At 30.7% G+C, this 23,928-nt stretch overlaps 1 protein-coding gene and 1 pseudogene across 1 annotated transcript; both read right to left on the reverse strand.

Moving 5' to 3' along the window:
* Positions 1-6,629: 6,629 nt before the first annotated feature.
* On the reverse strand, positions 6,630-7,317 carry LOC132804032 (cytochrome P450 714C2-like). Its single transcript, XM_060817913.1, has 2 exons — positions 7,254-7,317; positions 6,630-6,970 (listed from the first exon to the last, which is right to left on the reverse strand). Exons 1-2 carry the CDS (start codon positions 7,315-7,317, stop codon positions 6,630-6,632), a joined length of 405 nt encoding a protein of 134 aa, XP_060673896.1.
* Positions 7,318-21,373: 14,056 nt separating this feature from the next.
* Positions 21,374-23,670, reverse strand: LOC107435639 (laccase-17-like; annotated as a pseudogene).
* Positions 23,671-23,928: the final 258 nt, after the last annotated feature.

A 23,928-nucleotide genomic window follows, 5' to 3' on the forward strand; every position in this document is an offset into this window, starting at 1 on the left:
GGAATTTATATTCATTGGATTGCTACATGAATATATTTGTAGATGAACAATTAAAAAACTACTTAAAGATTATAAAGAAAGTATAAAAATTGGAACAGGTAACCCTTTTCGACCATAATGCATCGCTTGATCCCACAATTTAAGAACAGGCGACCCTTCTTGAAGAGAATGCGTCGCCTGTTCTCTTAATTAAAAAAAATAAAAATTTTAAAAGATATGTAAATTTTATTTAGAATAAAGGTGTACTTGAAAAACAAAAAAATAAACAGCAATCTTCGATATTTTGCTTCGCATTTTTAAGAAATATTTTCAGTTTTTATTTGTAGATGAAAACTAAAAAATTAATCAAAGAACAAAAAAAAGAAATTGAGAGAAAATGAGCGTTTTTGCCATTTTTTGAAAATTTTTGGCACGTTTTAAAATTTTTTTGTGTGCCTTTAAATCCCTTTTCTTTTTAAAAATTACATATTAGATTTGGAAGCAATCTAAGAGAGACTTGAAGAGTGGGATATTTCGGGTTTCATTTTTCATTTGCTTATATTGTCGTCAGCCGGGAAACTGGATTTCTCTGTGTTGCATGATTTTCTGGATTTCTTCGTTCTTCATCTCCATCATTTAGGTGAGTTTCTTTTCTCTTTGTGGTTGGCGGAGACATGTGGTAGGTTTTTTTTTTTTTTTTTTCATTTTAACTGTAGGTTCGGTTCATTGGGTTTTATTAATCTTACTTTTGTAGAAATTTTGTTTGTGATATTGCTTGACATTGTTTTGCTAAGTTCAACAGGTATTTTATGTTGAAGATCAACTTGATTCGAGATGGTCTGTTGTTTTAACTTCACCACAACTTCGTACTTTTGTTGAAAAAGATGTTCTTGGAGATACTACGATGGCTCACAATCCATTTGTCATATAGTTGCCAAGTATTGATGAAAATTATAATGAGGATGAATGTGAGAGTGGCTATGTTTGTAATGATTGTAAGGGGATATAGATAAACAATATCTTTTAAATAAATTGGTATGTATATTTATTAACCTATGTTTTAAGTAATATTTATAACATTTATTATTATTCATTTAATTATTTTTTTGATCCGCTTCATTATGTGTTTTCCACTTTTAATTAGGAGAAATGCATATCGTCAAATATTAAGAACAATGGTAATATTCTTTAAATTTTCAAATTTAATAATGATTAATATTTCATTTATTTTGCATAAGTGTTAATAACTTTTTTAATTTTTCCATATGCAGTATGAGGGTATAATATCGTCAACAAGAGGACATCAACTTCCATCTCAATGAGTGTACATTCATGGAAGTTTAATTAATATTAAATTTGTTATGAAAAAATACAATAGTTTACAAATTATGTAAAAATATGTCAATGGGATAATATTTAATTTATTTGATAATTAATTTGTTACGAAAAATATTTATTTTAAATTTTTGTATTCTAATTATTTTGGATGAAGCTAGTTTTAGTTTTTTTGTATTTTAATTATTTTTATATTTTTACTATTTTAATCACTTTTCACAAAATTAAAAAAAAGTAAAAAAAAAAACAAAAAGAAGGGACGACGCATTAACAAATAATAATGTCGTCTAATATATTTGGCGACCTTTAATTGCCTATTTTTAGTGACTAATATATTTAACGATGCTTTAAAATAAGTCGCTAATAGCTTTTTTAACGACTCTCCCGAATAGTATAGTTAAATAATGTATCGCTATAAGTGGACCATCAAATGGGTCGTTAAAAGCATCGATGCGTCGCTAAATAGACGACTCATTAGTGACGAATATATTTAACGACACTATATAAAACAGTCGCTAATATATTTTTAGCGACATTGTGATGAAGCGTCGTTAAATAATGCGTCGCTATAAGTGGATTGAAAGAATGCATCGCTAAAAATCAATATGCGTCGCTAAAAACTAAAATATATGCGACTCTCACACTGCATCACTTGTTGTTTTGTGGCTTTAGTGACAGAATGTTAGGTGATACTGTGTGATACATCGTTATTTATTTTGTGCGACGCATTTATTGCATCATTTATCAATGCGATTCTAGTAGTGACAACAATCTCCTTTCATGAGTTCATAAAGTTCCCCTAGATTGAGCTCAGACCAATGGACAATATACACTCTAAACGACCTCCTAGTTCAAAGCGTTCAACAATAATGAAACAGCCTGAGGACCAAAAAGCAATGTTAGGGGGCGCTGGTAATGGAGCCAGTGCAAACCCTCCAATAGTAAGGACAAATCTCCAATCCGCTACTCTGATCGACTTCTAGCAAAGTAACAATAGTGTGAGAGGACAAGAGATAGGTCATGCTTAAAAAAGAAAAAAGGTTCCTTACGAGAGTAGTTTCTACCCCATTAAGGTTGGATCCCCATGGGGATCAAGATGGTCGGGCATTTTGCTAGCCCTATTTAATGCTATCACATTTATCAAAAAAAATAATAATAAATAAATAAAACCTACTTGGAATTACTTGATAAGAAAACTTGGTTTAGACACATGCTTGCACAATATTTTTGGTTTATATCTATATATATAGAGTCAGGCTCGCATAGTACATATTATTGCATAGAATTAGGTTCACATTAAGTCGATCTAATTATTATAGTATCAGAATATTTCTTTATTTGCTTTATATCATTTAAAATGTTGAGATTTAAAAATCAATTAATGACTTAATAGTTAATAAAGAAAGTTATGACAATAAAACACTTTTTTTGGTGGGAGGGCCGGTTTTGATGATAAGGATAATGATCTTTTGTCCCCTTTTTTATGTTCTTGTTTATGTTTGACAATTTTGATATAATCTCACATCATTTTAAAAAAGCAATTATTTTTTTTACTTGATTTATTTAACTTTTTTTTAATGTTTTAAAATAAGATGGCATCATATTATTGATAAACATGGATGGAACCAAAGACTAGACAATAAAACATTTAGTTGACATGTTGCCAGAGACATGCATTTTATATTTAATTATTCTTTCTCATTTTCATTTTACAAAATTGTTTTATGAAAATTGTTTTACAAAACGTTCCTGATGAGTCTTAAACATTTTTTGAAGCTAGGAAGCCAAAAAAGCAATTAAATGAAAATATTTTAGATGTGATTATATAATTGTTAAATATTAATTAAAAAAAAAGACCTCATTTGTTTATCTTGTTGTTTCAAATATATTGATTGAGAATTAATCTTAATTGATAGTGATCTTCTTTCATTTATTTTTCATAAAACTTTTAGCCCCTTTAAGATAGTTTAGTTGGCAATGACTATTGGTAATGAATCATAAATTGTGAATTTAAGACCTGGAAATGAAATCTCCTTTTACCAATTTAAAAAAAAAAAAGACTATTATTTAAATAACTTTTAGTTGGATTATTTTTTGGTAACATACTTCTTCATTTGGTTAAAAATGGGTCATGCTCCAAAGCAAACTTTGCAAGGAAAAAAAAAAAAATACTATGCACGCACCTTCTTTGACTAGAACAAATCCTTATACAGTTAACTAGCATGAACATTTTAATACCAATAACTGTTGTTGCAAAATTTTATGCATGCTAGAAGGCTGCTTGTTCCATCCAAGTACGAGCTTAACAAGCTAAATTTGTGTTGACCTGAGTTGCCGCTAGATCCGATCTCTGAGCTCCAAACTAAGAATACGGCCACCAAAACAACTTGGAAACATAGAAGATTGTTAGAGGGTGCCAATAGGGGTGCTGGCACAAATCCTTCAACGGTCGATTTAGTGAGAAGCTTTAGAGAAAGAAAGAGAGAGAGAAGAGGGGGAAAAAAGATCCCAAGAAAAAGTGACCATATGCCTTTTATAAAGAGGATGGATTTACATCGCATGGCACCAATTGCAGGATGAATGCCACCTAAACCTTCCATTGGGTTATGAAGGATTCTTACTAGATGGGGTAACTTCTGACCTTTCATAAGGTGACATATAGGAATAATGATAAGCTTTGACTAATAAGAGCTCGTGCATTTGTGTTTGGACTTGGGCCATTGGATCTTCCTCTCTAGCTCATCTGAGGAGTTCAAACAAGTTTGGGACAATTGGTGTCTTGTGATTGGTTGGTCTAAAGGAGGTGAAATGCACTCTAATGTGCTAAGTTGTATCTTCATTATTCATCCTTACTTAGGCTTCAAGTTGGTGTCTAAGTGAGTATGTACTTGTCTTAATCATGCATGTCTAACATAAAATGGCAAGACCATTTGTCTTGAGCTCTTTATGTGAAGTCAACCTTGAGATCGCTAAGGTCATATTGAACGAAGTGAGTCGTTTCATTCTCTTCTTAGGTTGTGGAATGACCCGAAGTCATTACACTCCCCCTTTAGGTCATAGGTGGCCTGAGATTGTCTTCACATGAGCTTGGGAGGAAGTTTTGAGGTGATGAGCTCAGAGCTGGATTCATGCTCCTCACATCATAGAGGATGTTAGAGATCGAATATTTCAATGTGCGTGCTTAGGCGAGTTGGCTACAAAATTCACCAACCACAGGAGCTTTTTTCAAAATAATGCATTCCCTATACTATAATTCAAACTATAATGTGCAAGGAAATCATTTAAGTTGTTATTCTCCTATATTGATGATTTACTAAGAGCATCTTTAATAACTTTGTAGATTGTTAAAATTTTATTATCATATTAGAAAAATAGATAGTCATTTGAAAAAAAAAAAATTCTCTTCAAGTGTCTGTCTAATAACTCTGTCAAAATAATTATGAGACAATGTTAGAGAGACCACCTATTAGCAGAAAACCTACTAGATAATACGGCTTAGTAAAATGTTATGAACAATTGTTATCAAGAATAAAAACAATCTCCATCAAGAATATAATTTTTTTTTAAAAGGAAAAAATAGACATGTGCATTAATGTTAGAGAAAATCATAGGAGATTGTTTTTCAAATTGACCATCTATTAACTAGACATTTATATCATATAGATAGCAAACTTTTTCAGGTTTCATGTTACATAGCTCACGATCTATATATCCATGTAAATGCTCCAATAATTTCTCAATCCTTTCCTAAAATTTCTTTATAACCTTCCACAACATTGAAGTAAGGATTAGAAGATTCAATATCCCCATGAATCCAATCCATAATAATTCTTGAATACATTCCTAGGATAACGTTTTCAAAACCATAAACCACCTTTCCCCCTTTATCAAATGCATTTGTTCTTTGCAACCTCTATGCAAGCTTTTTTTTATATAATTTTTTTTAATAATCTTTCCGATTCAATTGTGCCTTTTCCACGTTGAATTGGATAAAACTAATCATGCACAATTAATATATTTTTTTGGAAAATTGTTTTACTTTGTTTATTTCATTATTGACTGGTTTGTAATCTTATTTTCGCCAAATTTATCACATAATTAGACTAGTGTGATAAGAAAAGAAGAGCATAACTTATGGAGCAATCTAACTCTTTTTTTTTTTTTTTTTTTGAATTTGGAGGGGAGGATGGAAAAAGGAAAAAAAATGTAATAATTCAATATTATAAAGAGAAATCAACACTTTAATATTGAGAAGTTCTTTTCACAATTCTAAAAGAATTCTATATATTATCGTTATTTACAAACTACCCTTTAAATATATAAAAAATATAAAATAATTTTATACAATATTTTAATACCTAAAATACGCGGAAATTTATAAAATCTCTACTAAGTCAAAAAATAAACTTTTTTTTCTTTCTACAAATCGCTTGCAAATCAAACCTTAACATTCTTGAACGAAACTGATAGTTATGGAAATTCTGCAAAAAAAAATTTTTGGTTAAAATAATTTTGAAAAATGGAAAGATGTATTTGTTAAAGTATTTGGTCTCAAAATTATAAACATCTATAAAGATGTTCAATGGTTTACGTTTGAACACTTTTAAAATATTCAATCATTTATTTTCAACATATTTAAGATGTTTGTATTTGAAGACGTTAAATTGCATACTTTAAAATGCGTTTTGAGATGTTCAGTTGCATAATTCTAAACACATCTGAGATAGTCATATCTAAAAATGTTTGATCGCATATTTATAAATATATTTAAGATTTTCAATAACATATTTCTTAATATATTTGAAATGTTCAATTTTATGCATCTGAATGAAAATATGTTTAATTAGGAAATATTATTAGTGATAATTTTAAATGTGCATAAAAATATAAATTTACAATAGGATTGTATAAAGTTCATTTGGTAGTGCAACTAGAATTTCTCTTAATATTTGTCGTATTATTGAAATTAATTTAAATTTCCTCTATTACCAGTTTTTCCTTATCTAGTTATCTATTGCAACATTTTGGTAATGCAATATATTTCTAGAAGTTGGACACATACATTAATTTATTACACAAGTGACACAAGGAAGCACCTCTTTTTGTTTTTGTTTTTGGATTTTTATTTTTTTGGGAGAAGGACAAACTGAAGCACCTAAATGATATTATGTTAGAATTTTATTTGGACTTGGCACAATCAGATGGTCTCACTCACAGACTTTGACATACCAATAATGGAATAGGATTAGACACTTTATTACAATTTTGAGAATACAATACTATAAGATCAAGCAACATATGATCATACAATTCTCTCATATTTTTTGTATTAGAAGATTTACACCATGCTTAGGCTGCAAAAGCAAACCAAAATTGGATATATTTAGAGCCAAAAGGATCTTCATCTCTACCATGGCTAAGCTTTGTCCAGGACATACTCGGCCACCAACACCAAATGGCAAGTAGACTTGAGGACACTTGCAAGCCCCGATGACTCCCTTAGCAAACCTTTCAAGGTTGAACTTGTGAGTGTCAGGTCCCCAAAGTTTAGGATCTCGATGCAACTCTAGCATCCATATCCATATATTTACACCTTTTGGAACCCACATTTCCCCCACCTTTATATTTTCCAAGGCTTTCCTTGACACAAATATCACTGCCAATTATAGCCGCAAATAACATTTAGCAACTTAATTTAGAAAATTTGATGCTTTCAAAGCAGTTGTATTTAAATAATTATTAAATAACTACGTTTCTGAAAAACTTAAAGCTATTGAAATGTAAATTAGAATCAGACTAGTTAATGTAACAATATAGATATACCACTTTCTTCTTATGGAGTATGCTAGCATCAAGAATGTTTCGGCCGCCACAAACTTGCTCGACCTCAAAGCAAATTTATGCTTGCCACTCAGGATGCAGAGCTACTAGCATCAAACCCCACATTGCAGCAACAGCAGGAGCTTCAGATCCAGCCAAGAAGAGGTTCTTGCAATTGTCCATTAAATATTAATCCTCAGGTTTGGCCCAAGCTTTAGCATTCTTGGCACCTTCCATGATCACCTTTAACAAGTCCTCATCATGTGGCCTTCCAATGTGTTTGTTCTTTATGTCGTTGATCATGGAGTTTATTTCCTTTTCCAATCTCCTCACTTGCATATTTTTCTTGGTGGGGAAAAATCTGCACAGTCAAATGAATTGTGGATTACAAATTTAATTAATTAATCAGAATGAGATTAATTATTGTGGGACAAAATTTATAGAGACCTTAAGAAGGGAATCCCATTTTATACTTGGGGAATATCATGGGTGAAGCCATGGCATGAAGAAGGGCTCTATACTTGGGGAATATCATGTTTCCTTCTTTATAGTTGCTCCCAAACAAAATGTTGGAAATTACATTTGAAGAGAACCTTCTCACATAGTCATGGACAGGTATATCTACAGCACCATCATGAGTTGTTTTTATCAATTATGCTTTCCCAAGTCTTAACTAGTGCATTTGTAGATTCCATCATTAGGTTCACAATGTCATGCACATTTTATAGGTTCCAAATATTCCAATTTTGTTCAAGTAAAAATGAAATTAAAATCTAATTAAATTTATATAAAAGCTATATTAGAGCATGGAAAACCGACCTTAATCTTATACATGTAGAGGTGGGGAGCTATTGTTTTTCTCTGGTGGGACCAAAGTGTACCATCTATTGTAATGAGGCCTTTGCCTAATAAAGAACCTCTATCCTTCTGCAAACAAGCAAGCTTCCTCAAGTATAGTGATTTGAAGATGTTTAATTCTTTTACTATTTTAGCATCGTAAACATGCAATAATTGTACTCCTCCAAGCACAAACATAAACGTGTTAAATATTTTATGTGGACTAGCCATAATCATATGACTCACTTACAGGGCTTGTTTATACCAGTAATGGGACTAGCTTGTTTATTAACCTTTTCATTAGAGCCCTTGGCCACACACTCTCTGTAATACTTCAATTGGCCCATTGGACTGAAGGAGCTATTATCTCTAGAAACCTAATCGATTTATTCCTTGATTTATTATTATTATTATTATTTATAATATATTATTTTATTTCTATTATTATTCCTATTATTATTTTACTAATTATTATTTATATATATATATACATATAAACAAGTTGGGAATAAGTCATGTCTAATAATACGACTCATACAATTGAGATTAGGATTTTGAGGTATATATGATGTCTATTTGATAAAAACTTGAGAGAGAATGGTTAGAAAGTAGTGTGTCCATTAGGCACTACTTCTACTGCTCCTGTTTTCTGTTTTGTAGGTAGATTTTGATAAATCAATGGCTGCGTTTAAAGGTTAATAAAATAATTAAATACAGTTTTTGCAATTATGTGTTTGAAGATCTTGGGATGACAGTACTATAGTTGATGCATATTAAATTATTCATATTTGATAGCACTAACAATTGGTATAAGAGCTTAATTACACAAATTCATAAACTGTAACTTTTTGTGTATTTTACATGTTTTGTATTTCATGGAAGCATTCAGATTCTATTTCTAGAGATGATAGTGGTTTGATCCAAAATTAAATTTTGAATTTTATTGATTGATTTCTTTCCATCTTTTTGGAGGCCTTCAATTGAAACTTGTGAAATTTTCTTTTGTGAAATTGTGCATAATAAGCAAAAATTTTTGTTTTAGTTCAAATAAGTAAAATTCTTTTTGTTTTGATTTGTATTGTTTAAACATCCAATTGGATCTGAAAACTCTTTAAAAAAAAAATGAATTGAACTCGTAGCCGAATGCGTATTTTGCATTTAAAAAAAATGAAAATTTTGTGAAAATTTGTTTTGCATGAACTCATGACCTGGGTTATCTTAGAAATTTTTTTTCGGGTCGGATGGATTCCTTTTGGAGTTCCTTTTGGTTTGAAAACATGTGAAAATTTGGGCAACATTGTATGTCCATGGCCGAATAAACCTTGAGGTTTGGGCATTATTTTTTATGAAAGATTAATTGAAATTGACAAAATATTTTTGATGCCCACACCAAGACGAATCAAATGCCACGGGAATCAATGAAAATGGTGGTTGGATTTTGAGGTTTCCATTCGGGTTGGAGGAGCAGGTCACGCGATCCGTTTATCAGCAAATCAGGTCGAACCATGACCCGACTGAATATCAAAGGTGAGCTGATGTTAGCACACTCATATGATAATGCCAGCAGCCGATTAAAAAAAAAAACAAACCTTATTTGTTTTTCTTATTAATCTTATAATTTTATTTAGTTATTTTTTATTTATTTCTGTTTTGTGGAGATTTATCTCCATTTCAAATTCAAATTAAAATTTTTAAAAAATAATAAGTTTATTTATTCAATTCACTCTTAAACTTTTTTGTTATTTATTTATTTATTCATTGATTTTGTTATTATTATTTTATATGAAATAATCTTCATTCTCAGTTTGATTAATTAAAATGCCTAAGATTAAATTAAATATTTTTGGTTAAATTACCCATTGAAAAGCTTTATACTATGCTTGACATAGTGGTGAGGATTGACTTAGTGCTTGCCCATAGCAAGATTTGGTATGTCCAAACCATGAATTCTCAAAGGCTGTGTGCCTAGTTGGCAGAGTGGTGTGGAATTTTAAGTACTCACCTGTCGTGAGGCTTAATTTGTCTATATCATGAAATTGTCAATGTAATAAAAGTTGTCATAGCAAATGTAATTTTATGCACTCACCTAAGTGGGGTTTTTGTGTTATTTATGGGTGTAAACTTGGAGTTGGCATAGTAGATAGGATGCTGAGTATATACCTATTGTAAAACTTAGCTTGCCTATATCATAAAATTTCCAATGTGACTCATATTCTCTCCCACTTATGAACCAAGGTCCATAAGGGTGATTAGGCTACCTGTTGGTGATTTGATTGCTAAGTAGGATGCTTGGAATGGCGGTGGAAGTTGATTGACTACCATGAATCGTAGGTTTTGAGTTACCCTGTCGGTGACTTAGTTCAATGCATTTGATTGTGGTGATTTGGTTGACGGTGCCTAGCCCATATATGGGTATCCTTTGTGCTACAAAGACCCTAGCGGTATTATGTGTTTTGATATGATTGATGAGGAAGCTGGGAAGATAGTATTTGCATAGTCCTTTGTGATATAATGCATTCTTGTTATTTTCTATTTCACAACTGGGAGTGCCCCTAATACTCTGCCTGTGAATTCCATGATAAATTAAATAAACTAGTTGTCAAAAACGGTGAAAGTTACTGATAATATTTGACTCTCACAAAGCTAGATATGGTTTTGAAAATTGGACCTCCGAAGATACCATATATTTATAATATTGTTGAGATTAAATATTGTATAAGGACCTTAAGTACTTGTTTAAGTGTTAAGTGACGGTCATGGAAAATCACTTGCATGATTCTATATTTTATGTATTACGTTCTATGAGTATTGTTCTTAAGTTGTTTGATATTAGTAGAAAATTTATCAATTTGATAAATTAAGAAACACTACTATTTGAATTTACTAAATTCTATTGTGTATGATGAAGTTAGTGGTGTGAATGAGCTTACCTTGAAACTTTCCTCTTATTATATCAATCTCATGGGCTTTGATAAGGCATAATAAGTTGCTTAAGACTTTATGTGGTATTTTATGGTAATTTAGTTTATAAGTTGTTTCTTGTATTAATTTTCTTCTTTTGTTGTTGTTACTCCTATAGTTGCTTTTGTACGTGCTAGAATTTTGTAATAATTCTATATGTTGTGATATTAATCTCTGTATTCTTTTTCACCACCTGTTTTGCAAGACTATAGATATTTTATTACCTATATTGATTATTTCTTATATTATGGATTCATTGAGATTATTTGTAAGAAATTAGATATCGTGGTTGTCTTTAAGGAATTCAAGATGAAAATGAAGTTTAGAAGAATAAAAAGTTGAAGGCTATGAGGTTTGATAGGGTGATGAATATTATGGTATGCTTGATGAGATTGGATAGAACCCAATGTCTTTCGTAATTTATTTGTTTGAATGTGGAATTGATTTATATTTTACAATACTTGGTACTCTTTAGCAAATGGCATAAGAGTGGGAAGGAACTACACCTTTGAGGGATATAGTGTTGGCAAACTTTAATTTGGCATTTTTCCTTGTGGGTAGCAAGTTATGCTTAATTTACACAGTTTCTTATATATGGGGTTCTAAAGTTGGAGTTATGATGTATTTTCGATATTAAGAAGTTAGACTCTAAAACCTTTCATAGTTATTTTATAGGTTCTTGTAAAGGATCTAGAGTTTTTGAATTTTATTATTCATCTTTCGTAATCAAGATTGTTAAGCCAAATATGGTTATTTATTTTAAGGAAGTTTAAGTTCTAATGAGAGTAAGGGTCCAAACATATTTGTTTTTTAAAGAGGAAAGTGTATTGATTCCCACTGTTGATGTCCTTGTCAGAGATATTATTGATTCAATAATTTTGTAACTAGTAGTCAGTTAGGATTAAACCCTTTGAGATGGAATGAGATATTTTAATCACAGCTGATGCTGATGTGTGCCTTTTGAGAAGGTCACAGCAAGTTCAAAAATTTATTATATTTGATGACTGTGAGGTTTATTTGCAGGAACATGAGTTTAACATAAGTGATGAATTGGATCTAGTCACTTATAAAGAAGCCAATAAGCAGTTCGGTAGCTCTTTTTATTTAGTTACCTGAAGATAGTAAAATTATTAAATACAAATGGGCCTATAAAACTAAGAGAGACTCTAATGGTTAAGTGAACAAGTATAAGCTAGACTTGTTACTGAAGGGTTTAACCAAAAGGAGGAAATTAACTATAAAGAGATATTTTCTCATATATCCGCAATGGATTCTTTTACAATCTTTAAGGTAATTGTGGCTAATTATGTTTTCGCGTTGTATTATATGAATGTTAGAATTACTTTGTTAAATAGAATTTTGTATCCAATTGTGTATGTATATGGTCCATCCTATTGTCTTCCAAGTAATAGGGAATGAAATTTTATTATATAAGCTTAATAGAGATTTATTTATGATCTTAAGTAAGCCTTTTGGCAGTGGTATTTCAATTTTGAATGGAATTGTCACCTAATATGGTTTTTAAAAAAATGTTGTTAATTTTATGCATATATTTAGGGTCAATGGGAGCAATTTAATATTTATAATATTATATGTTGAAGACATACTGTTAGCTTTCAGTGATACTGACCTATTAACTAAGACAAATTGTTATTGTGTAGCCATTTTTTATATGAAGGATCTTAATATGGTTTCATTAGTACTAGAAACAAAGATTATTTGAGACAAGGCTAATTATGTATTATAATTGTCTTATTTAAAGTTTATGTTGATGGGATTGTGTTGGGTTTTAATATGTACAATATTCTCCTAATATGGTTTCGGTGGCATTGGTAATAAGCTCTCTAGGGATCTGTGTTCCAAGAATGAAAGAGTGCTAAAAGGGACAAATTATGATAGTCCAATATTCTTTTGCATTTATTAGTTTTCTGTTCACTCAAGATTGCACATCATTGGATATTGTTTATATTGTAGGTATGTTCTTGTAAATGTTTGAATAGTCTTGATTATGTGTACTATGAAATAAGTTATTTTTGGTTTTGACATCAGCGCACCACTACGTTGATGCAGTGGGGTTTTGTGAGCTGATTATAATGACTAAATATATGTATGTTTAAATGTTTAATACTAGGAATGTTATTTATCATTGTAGTAGAAGCTATGTTGTGTATTAATTTTGGAGAAACACTATAGCTTCATTGATTGTAGAGGCAGAGTATATGGCGTGTTTTGAGACTATGATACATGCTTTTGAGTGCACTTTTGTTATAAGGCTTCTAATGTTGTTATGTGGTAATTCCACAGTTGTATCATTTTGATGAGAGTTTCATTTTGTTGTGTACATGCCTATTACAACACGGTGGCAAACCCACTAACAAAGGCTAGCCTATAGACTTGTTTAAGGAGCATATGTTTCTGTAGCAGTTGAGACTGCTATAGCTCAGTGGGAGTTTTGTAATACGTAATAATGTCCATGTTATATGTAATATATGATTGAGTATTGCCTTATGAGTAACACATGCATGTATGTGCATTATTATAATGTAACATTTGTTACACTTATTGTTGCTCTTTATGCTAGCAAGTCTGTTTGAGATTTTAGCCTTGGTATATATGTGTATGCTGATCCACAGGTACTATAATAAGTATTTACTATCTAGTTTGAGTATGTTGTCGTACCCTGTCGGTATGCAATGTGCTTGAATGAAATGCTATCATGTGTTAGGGGATTGCACATGGTAAGGTAAATCTCTATTACGTAGACTGAGTTTATGGCATGCAAAGTATTCAGTTGAAATAGTATCTAGTTTTGGGAGATTTATTGAGAGAATCTCTACTATCTAGTCTGGTATATTGTTGTGCCCTGTCGACATGCTCTATGCTTAGACAAAATGATGTTTTGTTTTGGAAGATTCTGTAGTAAATGAGTTTGTTGTTATTTGTGATGATTATGCAGTTTAAATGGGAGACTGTTAGATATTTTGTGTGGACTAGCCATAATCATGTGACTCATTTACAAGGCTTATTTATACCAGTAATGGGATTAGCTTGTTTATTGACCTTTTCAGTAGAGCTCTTGGCCATACACTGTTTGTAATACTTCAGTTGACCCATTGGACTGAATGATCTATTCTCTCTAGAAGCTTAATTGACTTATTCCCCAATTTATTATTATTATTATTATTATTATTGTACTAAATTATTATTTATAATATATTATTTTTTTATTATTTTACTAATTATTTTGTATATATATATATATAAACAAGTTGGGAATAAGTCATGTGTAATAATACGACTCATACAATTGAAATTAGGATTTTGCAGCATCTATGATGTCTATTTAATAAAAACTTGAGAGAGCAATGTTAGAAAGTATTGTGTCCATTAGGAACTACTTCTATTATTCATGTGTTCTGTTTTGCAGGTAGATCCTACTAAGTCAATGGTTGCGATTAAAGGTTAGTAATTAAATACAATTTTTGTAATTTTGTGTGTGAAGATCTTGGGATTACAGTGTTACAGTTGATGCCTATTAAATTGTTCATATTTGATAGCGCTAACAAAACGTCCTTCCTATTATGTGTTAGTTAAGATATATTTACAACTAGCTAGTTAATTACATTACACATAATCTATTATGTATATTTTCAAAAGAAATAAATTAACAAAGTAAAGTGATTATTTGGTGGTAGACATTAGTATTTCATTGATAAATTTTCAATCATGACTTGAAATTTTTATGGCCTAGTCTTTTTTGTAAATGATAGTAGCAATTAAATCAGCGGGTATAAAATATAACCCGTAATTTTTTCTTTTTTTCTTTTTTATTCTATACAACAATGTATGTATTGCTGTATAATTAACTTGATTAATTATTATTATTATTATTTTGAACAATTATGTTGGATGAATTGAATTGTATGTACACGTTTTCATATTGCATATCTTTTTAAGTTGGTATGCTTCCAAAGAAATTCTACTACATACAGGTGTTGGAGGACTATTCTATCAATTTAATAAGATCCATGAAAACTTGGAGGCAGCAATACCAATACCAACAAACTAGTCAAGGAATAATACTTTCTTTCTTTTTTTAATTTTCAACTCTAATGTTAAATAATGTTGGCGTAGAAGAGATAATAATATAAAGATCAGAAATAAAAGCGACTCCATTACGAAAGGGGACATTACAAATGGGCACAAAACAAGTGATCATTTTGTCATTAATTTCTTTTGCAATCTAGAAAGCTTCAGCAAATTGATTTTAATTAAAACAAAAATAAGACAGCAAAGTATATATATTTGACTTTATAACATAATTAACATGACAAAATTATGGTCGATCACCGAGAGAAAAAGCATATAATAAATAAATGAATATTACCAAATTGCTTGGTCCACTTCTTGAAATATGGGGAGAGAGATAAAGAATCGTCAACCAGCTGCAAATTATTCTCCTTGACACCTTTGTTAGAAGCCTCAGACATTATCTGCCTTATTTCAGGAACATTCTCAGTGCAATGGATGGCAATGGCCCACTTATACCTTGCTTTCTAAGCTTTGCTAGTATAATTTCAGGCTTCACCTCCTCCATAATTCTCTGCAATTAATGGATCAGATCTAAGCAAGCTAGTAGTATTTAACAATGCCAATGACAAACACACATAATTTCTATGTGCATAAATATATATATATATATAGAGAGAGGATGTCGTATGGTTCATCTGATGCCCAACTCAAACCCATATATTTTGAAATAGCACGAAATGGATTTAAAAAAAAAAAAAAAAAAAAACCAAAAGGAAAGGGGAAGAGTCTCACTATTTTTAACTTTGACATATGAATGTTGTGGTGATGTAAAGACCATACCAGTAACATTGTACCTATTTTGAAATATTTGGTTATGTAAAAAGCTAATCTCTTTTGCTGATGTATATGTTAATTGGGACCGATTTATGGCTCTAGAATAACGGCCAATAATATTTTGTCTATTTAGGTTATCATGTAGATATTAAGGCAAAGTTTAACGTTAGAGATAAGTTTCAAATTTATTTGTAAAGGTAATGTTTATTTTGATGTAAAAGCCAACTTTTGTTGTAGTAATGTAAATGTCAAGTTTAAGTACATAGGTTGCAGGTCTATAGTTAGGCCTTTATTTTGAGAATGTACAAGTTGATATATGGTAGGTACTTTGAGAATGAACTGTTAAACAGAGTTTGATCAATAAATGTTTGTATTTAGTATTTATTTCAATTGTGTTATTTTAATTGAGTATTAGTTTCCATTGTGTGTTTAATGAATTTATTACACACAAACCATAACTTGTAAGCCAGTTACAAATGAGTATTACTTTATGGTTAATTATATCACATTATTTAAACACAATATAACAAAGAAAAACCATTATAGATAACAAACAGCTCACATGCAAACCACAAATTCCATAATACATAACTATAATTCATGGTCACTTGCAAATTGGTTACATGCTACATGCCATTTCAATAACAAAAACCTACCATTAATTCTAAATTACCTATAGCTTACAAATCAAACTAGCTGGTTTTAAACTGTTCAGATACATTAACTTCCCACTTGACATAGTTTTGCATCCATTTTTATATAACAACCTATAAATAAAAAAGAAACTTGTCCAAGATACAAATAATACAATCCATAACTTATTAACTGTGCTTGCATTTTTCTTACACATATCATCAAGTCTCACATATTTGTTCTCTAATTTTCTAGAATGGCTAACCCATTTTTACAAATCTTCCAAATGACTTACTTCTCTTATCTTTTATTCTTCAGTCACATTTTCTAAATTCCTAATTTCGTCATCTTTTTTTTTTTAACATTCCTCTTAATCTGCTTACAACATCTTCACAAAATACGTGAAAACAAAAGATAAACCACAAAGGACAGCCTTGTAAAACATATCATACACCAAGTATACTACTATACTGTTTATTAATAGTATAATTTATCCCTCCACCAGCCAAGATTATTAATAATAGTCCTAATAATGATAAATTAGTTAAATTAATTCAGTATGAAGATGAATAGATTCAAAACTAAATCAGTCATATAAACTATAAATATTTTGCAATTTAACAAGAACCATCCATTTTTCCTGCCTTAACTATGGTTCCCCCCACCTATATATATTAATTATGTTGATCAAATTTAGGTTCTAAACTATCACTCTTCTAGTAAAAAAAATAAAATAAAAAAGAATCACATTGAAGGGCCTCATTTCTGTCCATTTTGATGTAAAAAAAGAGAAAATTACAGGAATTCTGATGTTTAAAAAAAAATTGAGGGAGATTATAACAATAGCAGTAATCCCAAACCATATCAGATAACGATCAGTTCATATAACTTGAATCAAAACTCAAGAATAGAAGCAAGTAATGTTAACATACCTTGTGAGTGGCACAACAGTAAAATTTGTTGTGAGGATTTAACAATGATGAAACCAAGGTCTTAGGCACGTGAGCATCACTTGGGACTACTTGTAAAATTTTTTTTATAGTTTAATTTAATTTTATTCACCTTTTATTAGGATTTATTTGATTAATTCCACCAAATGAGTCACGCAGGTGCATGACCATTTTAACAACATCATTAACCAGTCGCCAAATTGAGCCAATTTGTTTTAATTTTAAAAGTTCAGGGTTTATTTTAGGCAAGTCAAAAGTTTAAGGTTTGATTTTCACATTGTTCAAACTTCAGGGTATTAGTTGGTAATGAACCAAATATTCAAACCTTTTTAAAATTTTGCACTTTACTATGCCATTGTTTTTGAAAGAAAAAAATTGGTACAAATTACCTGAATAGTATTAAACTGTACTTTAAAACTAGTTTTAAAGTTTTAACATTTTATATTATTTTAATTTAAAATTTGATATGATCTCATATTAGTCATATGAAACATTTACTAAGTTTTATCAATTAAAACTCAAAGGAGCCGAAATTACAACAAGTAGAAAAATCAAAAATCTAAATTGTTGGATCAAAAAGCTAAAAGCCTAAACTATAAAACTTTATTTTTTGGAGTATCAAAATACACAAACTTCTAAGACAAAATAGGCAACCAAAATCCAAAAACATAAAAAGTATAAAATGAGCATTGAGATACGGTTTTTAAATGAAAAATAAAATAAAATGAAATCCCTCTTGGGGCCAGTTTACTAGCAAAGTTTGTTGAAGTGTGGCAATTTTTCCATTTGATGGTGCATGTCACCGGCTAGCATGCACACCTTGGTATCAAATCCTTTCCTTTTATGAGTTTATATTTTTTGTATGTTTTAAATTGATTCAAGGTATATTTGGATAATGTTTTGTGCCTAAGTTATGTATGCAAAATTATAGGCAAAATTATGCACAAAAGAGTAGGAATGTTATGCTTGAAGTGCCTATGGTGCTGGATTCATAATTTCCAGCAACATAGTTCCACTATTTATCTTATATCTCAGGTTGCAAATGGTGTTTTGGGCTGAAATTTTGAGGGATGTCTACAGACATATATAGAAGACTATGGTTTAAATTTCAGGTCAAAATGACATGGCAAAGTCCATTTTCTATTCCAAACAGAGTGCTGTATCTGATGGGCCCAGTATGCAGAGTATGGGCCAGTTTTGGAGTTGTTTGGCCCATGATCCGGTTCCAGAACTTTCCTAGCTCTTGGAACAATATTTATTGATGACCAAGGATGCTTCAAACCAAGTTTCATAAGCAGATACAAAGGGGAACTAAGTAGGTGAAGCTAGTTTGGTTGTTTACCCAAACTAGTTAAACAATACTTAGTTCAAACCATGTGCCACTTTTTACTATATTTGGAATAGACATGTTGCAGCTGGTTTTTGACTCTTTTGTGTATGAAAAGTTAGGTGTTAACCATTTTATTTTTTAAATTTCAAATACTTTACTCATTTTGTAAGCTCACATGCTTGGCATGTGTGAACTAGTTGTAATTTCAAGCTTATATTGTAAAATGAATGGAATGGCTACACATCTAAGCCTTATTTTCAAAAGCCAACGTGTTCCTCTTCTTCTTATCTCTTCTTCAACACCTTAGAACACTTTAGGAACCCTAAAAACCAGAAAACACCATAACCAAAACCTAAAAACACAACTCACACACAACCATTCCCAAGAGCATCACCAAAAGCTTGCTTGTTGCTAACACTTCAAGCTAGCTTGCTCTTGGTCATAACCTTCTCACCCCAACAAAGTTGTAACTAAGTATTGTTTTGTTAAACAATAATTATGAATTTATTCTCCACATCTCTCTGTTAAGAAAAGAGCGGGAATTATTACCTAGAAAAGAAAAATTGGGATTATTTTTCCTTTCATGAAAAATTATATATAATATATGATATAATAGTTTTTTGGATATGCATGTTGAATATATAAAGATGGATCCTTTTGATGTAACTCCAATTCGTTGATTTCTTCTCAAAAGCAAAAATTCATTGATTTATTTCAATACAAAATATGACTGGACAATGACAAAAAAATATCATGCCTTATGATATGGGAGCTTAATCCTTTGTTGCCATCTTCGCGTTTATGAGAAAGAGCAGGTAGGGAGCAGAAACAGAGGAAATAAAATAAAATAAAATATCTCATTTACTGCAATGGGGCCCAGCAGAAGTTGTAAAAAAGCATCTTTCTGCTCTTGAGAATGTCGATAAAGATGAAACCTAAAGGAAATAGAATTAGAAAATAAAGCTAATGGAAAAATGAGTTAGAATTTTAAATGCGGTTTCATATTTTAAGTATTCGGGTCCATGCCTTCCTATCAAAATGTTTTAATAATCAATTAACCCTGGAAACTTTAACTATTTAAAAATGTTGAGATTTGAAATTAATATATTGGTAAATTGTAAACAAAATAAATTTTATATGGATTTTAAATAAGCCATTAATATATTTTTAAATATCAAATTTTAAAAGCAATTTCATAGTTGATAAAAGAGGTTCCATAAAAAATCAAAACTTCTAAAATGAGAATTCCTAAATGTATGCCATTAATTACTAGTTAGCTAGTCGAAATATTAGTTAAGATAATATATCCATCAAGTAAGGTTTAGTGGTTCAATCTTAGACGTACTAACCATATATGAAATATCATGAAAAGAATCATAAACATTGTAGCAAATCTAGTAGTGTTAGTAACCCATACATATATATCGTAACTAAGCAACGTAGAACAATTTTGGTTTCAAAACCAAATAGCATTGCGCATGATTAATCATTCAATATTTGTTTATTGTATTGTTCAGTAACGTCCCGCATGTAAGAATAAAGATAAAAACAAGGCATTTTAGGATCTTTCGTGATCGTTTTCTTTGTTCATTCTTGGCCGCTGGATTAAGAGATAAATTATTTGGACTAACCGGAGATGATCTAATTCTATGCGGAAATTAACTTATATTCTATTTTGGATGAGGATTCCATCCTTATTTTTCTGTTTCAATTTTTACAAAATCAACTTAGAAGGAAAATAAAATTAGTTTTTAAATGATCAGATGGCATATATTTTTGGTCAAATAAGGATAAAGACAAGACAATGACACAGAATAGTAAGATTTTTGCTCTTTTTTTATTATTTTTTTTATTTTTTAATTTATGAATAAGAATAGTCAGATCCCTATTGTGTGCACTTTGCTACAACGGTTTATTTATATCATTCAAAAGAAATATGAATGATTTTGATAATTATTATGCTCTTTGATAATTATGATGCTCTTTGCACCTGAATTTATCAAGTGCCTAATTTGAAAGATTTTCCTTTTTGTGCTACAAAGTACAAAATTTATGTTTCTTCATGTTACCTTAATAATTAGGTATTAATTTTCCGAGTGGTAAATCATATATGTCATATGACGACCAAAGTCTTACTCTTCTATGGTATATTCATATAGATTTTGTTAGACAGAATAAGAAACGGATAATGTTATGTTATGGTATAGATATACAAATATAGACTTTTTTAGATAGAATAATAAAGGAGAATGTTTTGCTGATACCATAATATAGCAAAGTTATACAGGCCAAATCTTTGAAGCATCAAACTGTTCTTAGTGATGCTCGGTTTCTAATTTGTTTGGTAGAAAATTTTGGAATCATGCGAATACATCCATGCATTAATAACATTTACTTGATTTTTATATTTTCATATTAAAACATAATTTTTTGCCAATATTATTGAGCTTCTTTCTCAACAAAATATTTTCATATCATTATCACAAAAAAAGGGTCTCACTCTTTTCCTTTCCTTAACGGCATATAAAATGAATAAAAAAATTGTTGAATTTTTTCAAAACTTAAGTGATACAAGCTACCTAAGAATGAAGTTGGATTACAAAATTATCAAGGAAAAAAATTCTTTTTTTTGGGATAAATATTCTAGCAGAACATGAGTCAGTCAAACATCAACGGGAAGATCTGCTGGTTGAGGAAGTAATTTTTGATGAGGAAGTTTGCCATCTAGAACTAATCAAGGCATCTTTAACCCCCAACTTGTGTAGATCTCAAGGTGACAATGCATGAACCATACACCTATACGCACAGATATTCATCATCATTAAAGTAGTTAAAAATTCAAGATCTAAACTAAAATAGTTTCACTGATCTTTTTTACATTTAGTCTTAATTTAAGTCCATGTCAGTAAAAATTGCTATTAACTGGTGTCTAATTGTATAACATATAGCTTGAAAAACTAGGATCCTTAATTGATCAACTTTACATATATATAACAAAATCAATTTTATAACTATTACCCAAAAAAAAAAAACAATTTTAATCTCCAAATCTAATACAACTATTAATTATAATAAACTAACCCAGATTATCTGCTAGGAACCAAATAGCAACCCACCCACCAGAAGGCACACCCAAAGTACTATCAATAGGATCAACCAAATTGAAATTTGAAGGGTCTTTATTTGGATCAAAATTCCTAAATCCTTGGCCAACAATAAAGAAATTAAATCTATGATGATGGAGAGGGTGGTTTCAGCACCGATAATGCTTGTGTCCTGCATGACCAACTTCACACTAGTATTAAAAGGAAGAACCACAAGCCTTGTCCCATTACTTGCCATTGTATTGTTTGTTAGAGTTCCTGTATAATTAAGGAATTAAGGGACTAATTGGAAAATCCTAAGAGTAAACACCAAATGATTGTCCAAAGGAATGGCTTTGGAGTAAGGTAGTGTTTAGGAGTACAAAAGAAATGTTATTAATTGAAGTAGCAAACATTGTTCCAATAGGCCCTTGGCATGTTTGGTTATGCTAAGAAGTACTACAGGGGTTTGTTTTGAGGCCTAGTGTGAATGAAAAACATTTATCAACCTGTTTTGGAACATTAGCAGGGAATTGAGCAATGGCTAAGCTGCGAAATCTTGATGTAAAATTTATCGCAAAAGAAGTGTCATTTAGAGCATGCAAAATTGGTTTAAAAAGAGGAAGATTTTTCATTGAAAATGTTGAATGAGTGGCATTGGATGGAGGTTTATATTTTAAGATACAAGCAACCGTAGAATAGGTTTAAAATGTAAGGTCTAGCAGTCATGAAAAATGTAGCATTTGGACACTTTGGTTTGGTTTTAAGAATAACAGTTGTGGTCTATCGAGGGTGTTGTGATCCTTTGATCACAAAAAATACACAAAACCAACATAAAAACAAGGAAAGACAAAAAAAGTATGAAAATCAAGAAGAAAAAGATGCATTATTTACTATGAAATTTGTACACAAAAAAAACTTCTATAAAACTCTCTTTGGAGTCTCAAAAACCTGTGTTGTCTCTCATATGTGTTATATAATACAATACTGAAATTAATCATCTATTTATAATGCTCTCTAGGGTTGAAAATCCTAGTGGGCTGGGCTTTAGGAGAAAAGAGGTTGGACCCCCACAATTCTCTCCTTCCAACTGCATTTCAAAAGCTTGATGGTCACCTACCATCTATACCAACTACGTTTCTACACAGCTTCAACTTCTCTAGTGTAACAACCTTTGTAAACATATCTGCTGGATTCTCCTTTGTGTGAATCTTCATTAATATGAGCAATTTATGCTCTATCACATTGAGTATCCAATGATAGCAAATATCAATATACTTTGTTTGGGAATGATACATTGTATTCTTACTCAATCGATAGCACTCTGGCTGTCATAATATATTTTATAATCGTTTTGCTTGATGCCCAGTTCATGGAGTAAACGTTTTAACCACATTATCTCCTTACTGGCTTCTACTGTAGCAATGTACTCTGCTTCTATCGTGGATAAAACTACACACTTTTGCAATCTCAACTGCCATGAAACAACTCTTCCAACAAAAGTGTAAAGATAACCTGAAGTGGATTTCCTACTAGCAGCTCCTCCGGCCATATCTGCATCTGTATAGCCTTGTACAACTAGATCACATTACCTATAATACAAGCATACTTTTGATGTACCCTTAAGATACTTGATAATCCACTTGATTGTTTCTCGGTGTTCCTTTCTAAGATTTGAAAGAAATCTGCTCACTGTACTAACTGCATAAGCAATGCCTAGTCTAGTACACACCATTGCATATATTAGACTTCCCACCGCTGAAGAATAAAGCTTTGAAGTCATCTCCTCTATTTCTACTTTGGATGAGAGGTATGATCTCTTACTCAACTTGAAATGGTTTGCTAATGGAATACTGACTGGTTTAGACTTCTCCATGTCGAATCTCTTTGTCACTCTTTCAACATACTTTTCCTAATATAGCCATCACTTGTGATTCTTCCTATCTCAAGCTATTTGCATTCCTAAAATCTGTTGAGTAGTTCCCAAGTCTTTCATATCAAATGACTTAGAAAATTTCTTATTCAGTTGACTAATTTTCATTGCATCTTGTTCGACGATCAGCATGTCATCAACATATAGCAAAAGTGCAATGAAGTTTCCATATGGAAATCTCTAAATATAAACAACTGGTCT

Source organism: Ziziphus jujuba, chromosome 6 (genome assembly GCF_031755915.1).
Source record: "Ziziphus jujuba cultivar Dongzao chromosome 6, ASM3175591v1".
In the NCBI taxonomy this organism is placed as follows: Eukaryota; Viridiplantae; Streptophyta; class Magnoliopsida; order Rosales; family Rhamnaceae; genus Ziziphus; species Ziziphus jujuba.

Bases quoted from the DNA above. Each gene is read 5' to 3' on its own strand.
- LOC132804032 (XM_060817913.1), bottom strand. From the start codon at position 7,317: ATGGACAATTGCAAGAACCTCTTCTTGGCTGGATCTGAAGCTCCTGCT. The intron at 6,971-7,253 runs GTTTGATGCTAG...TATAATTGGCAG, and splicing joins TGCTGTTGCTGCAATGTGGG to TGATATTTGTGTCAAGGAAA.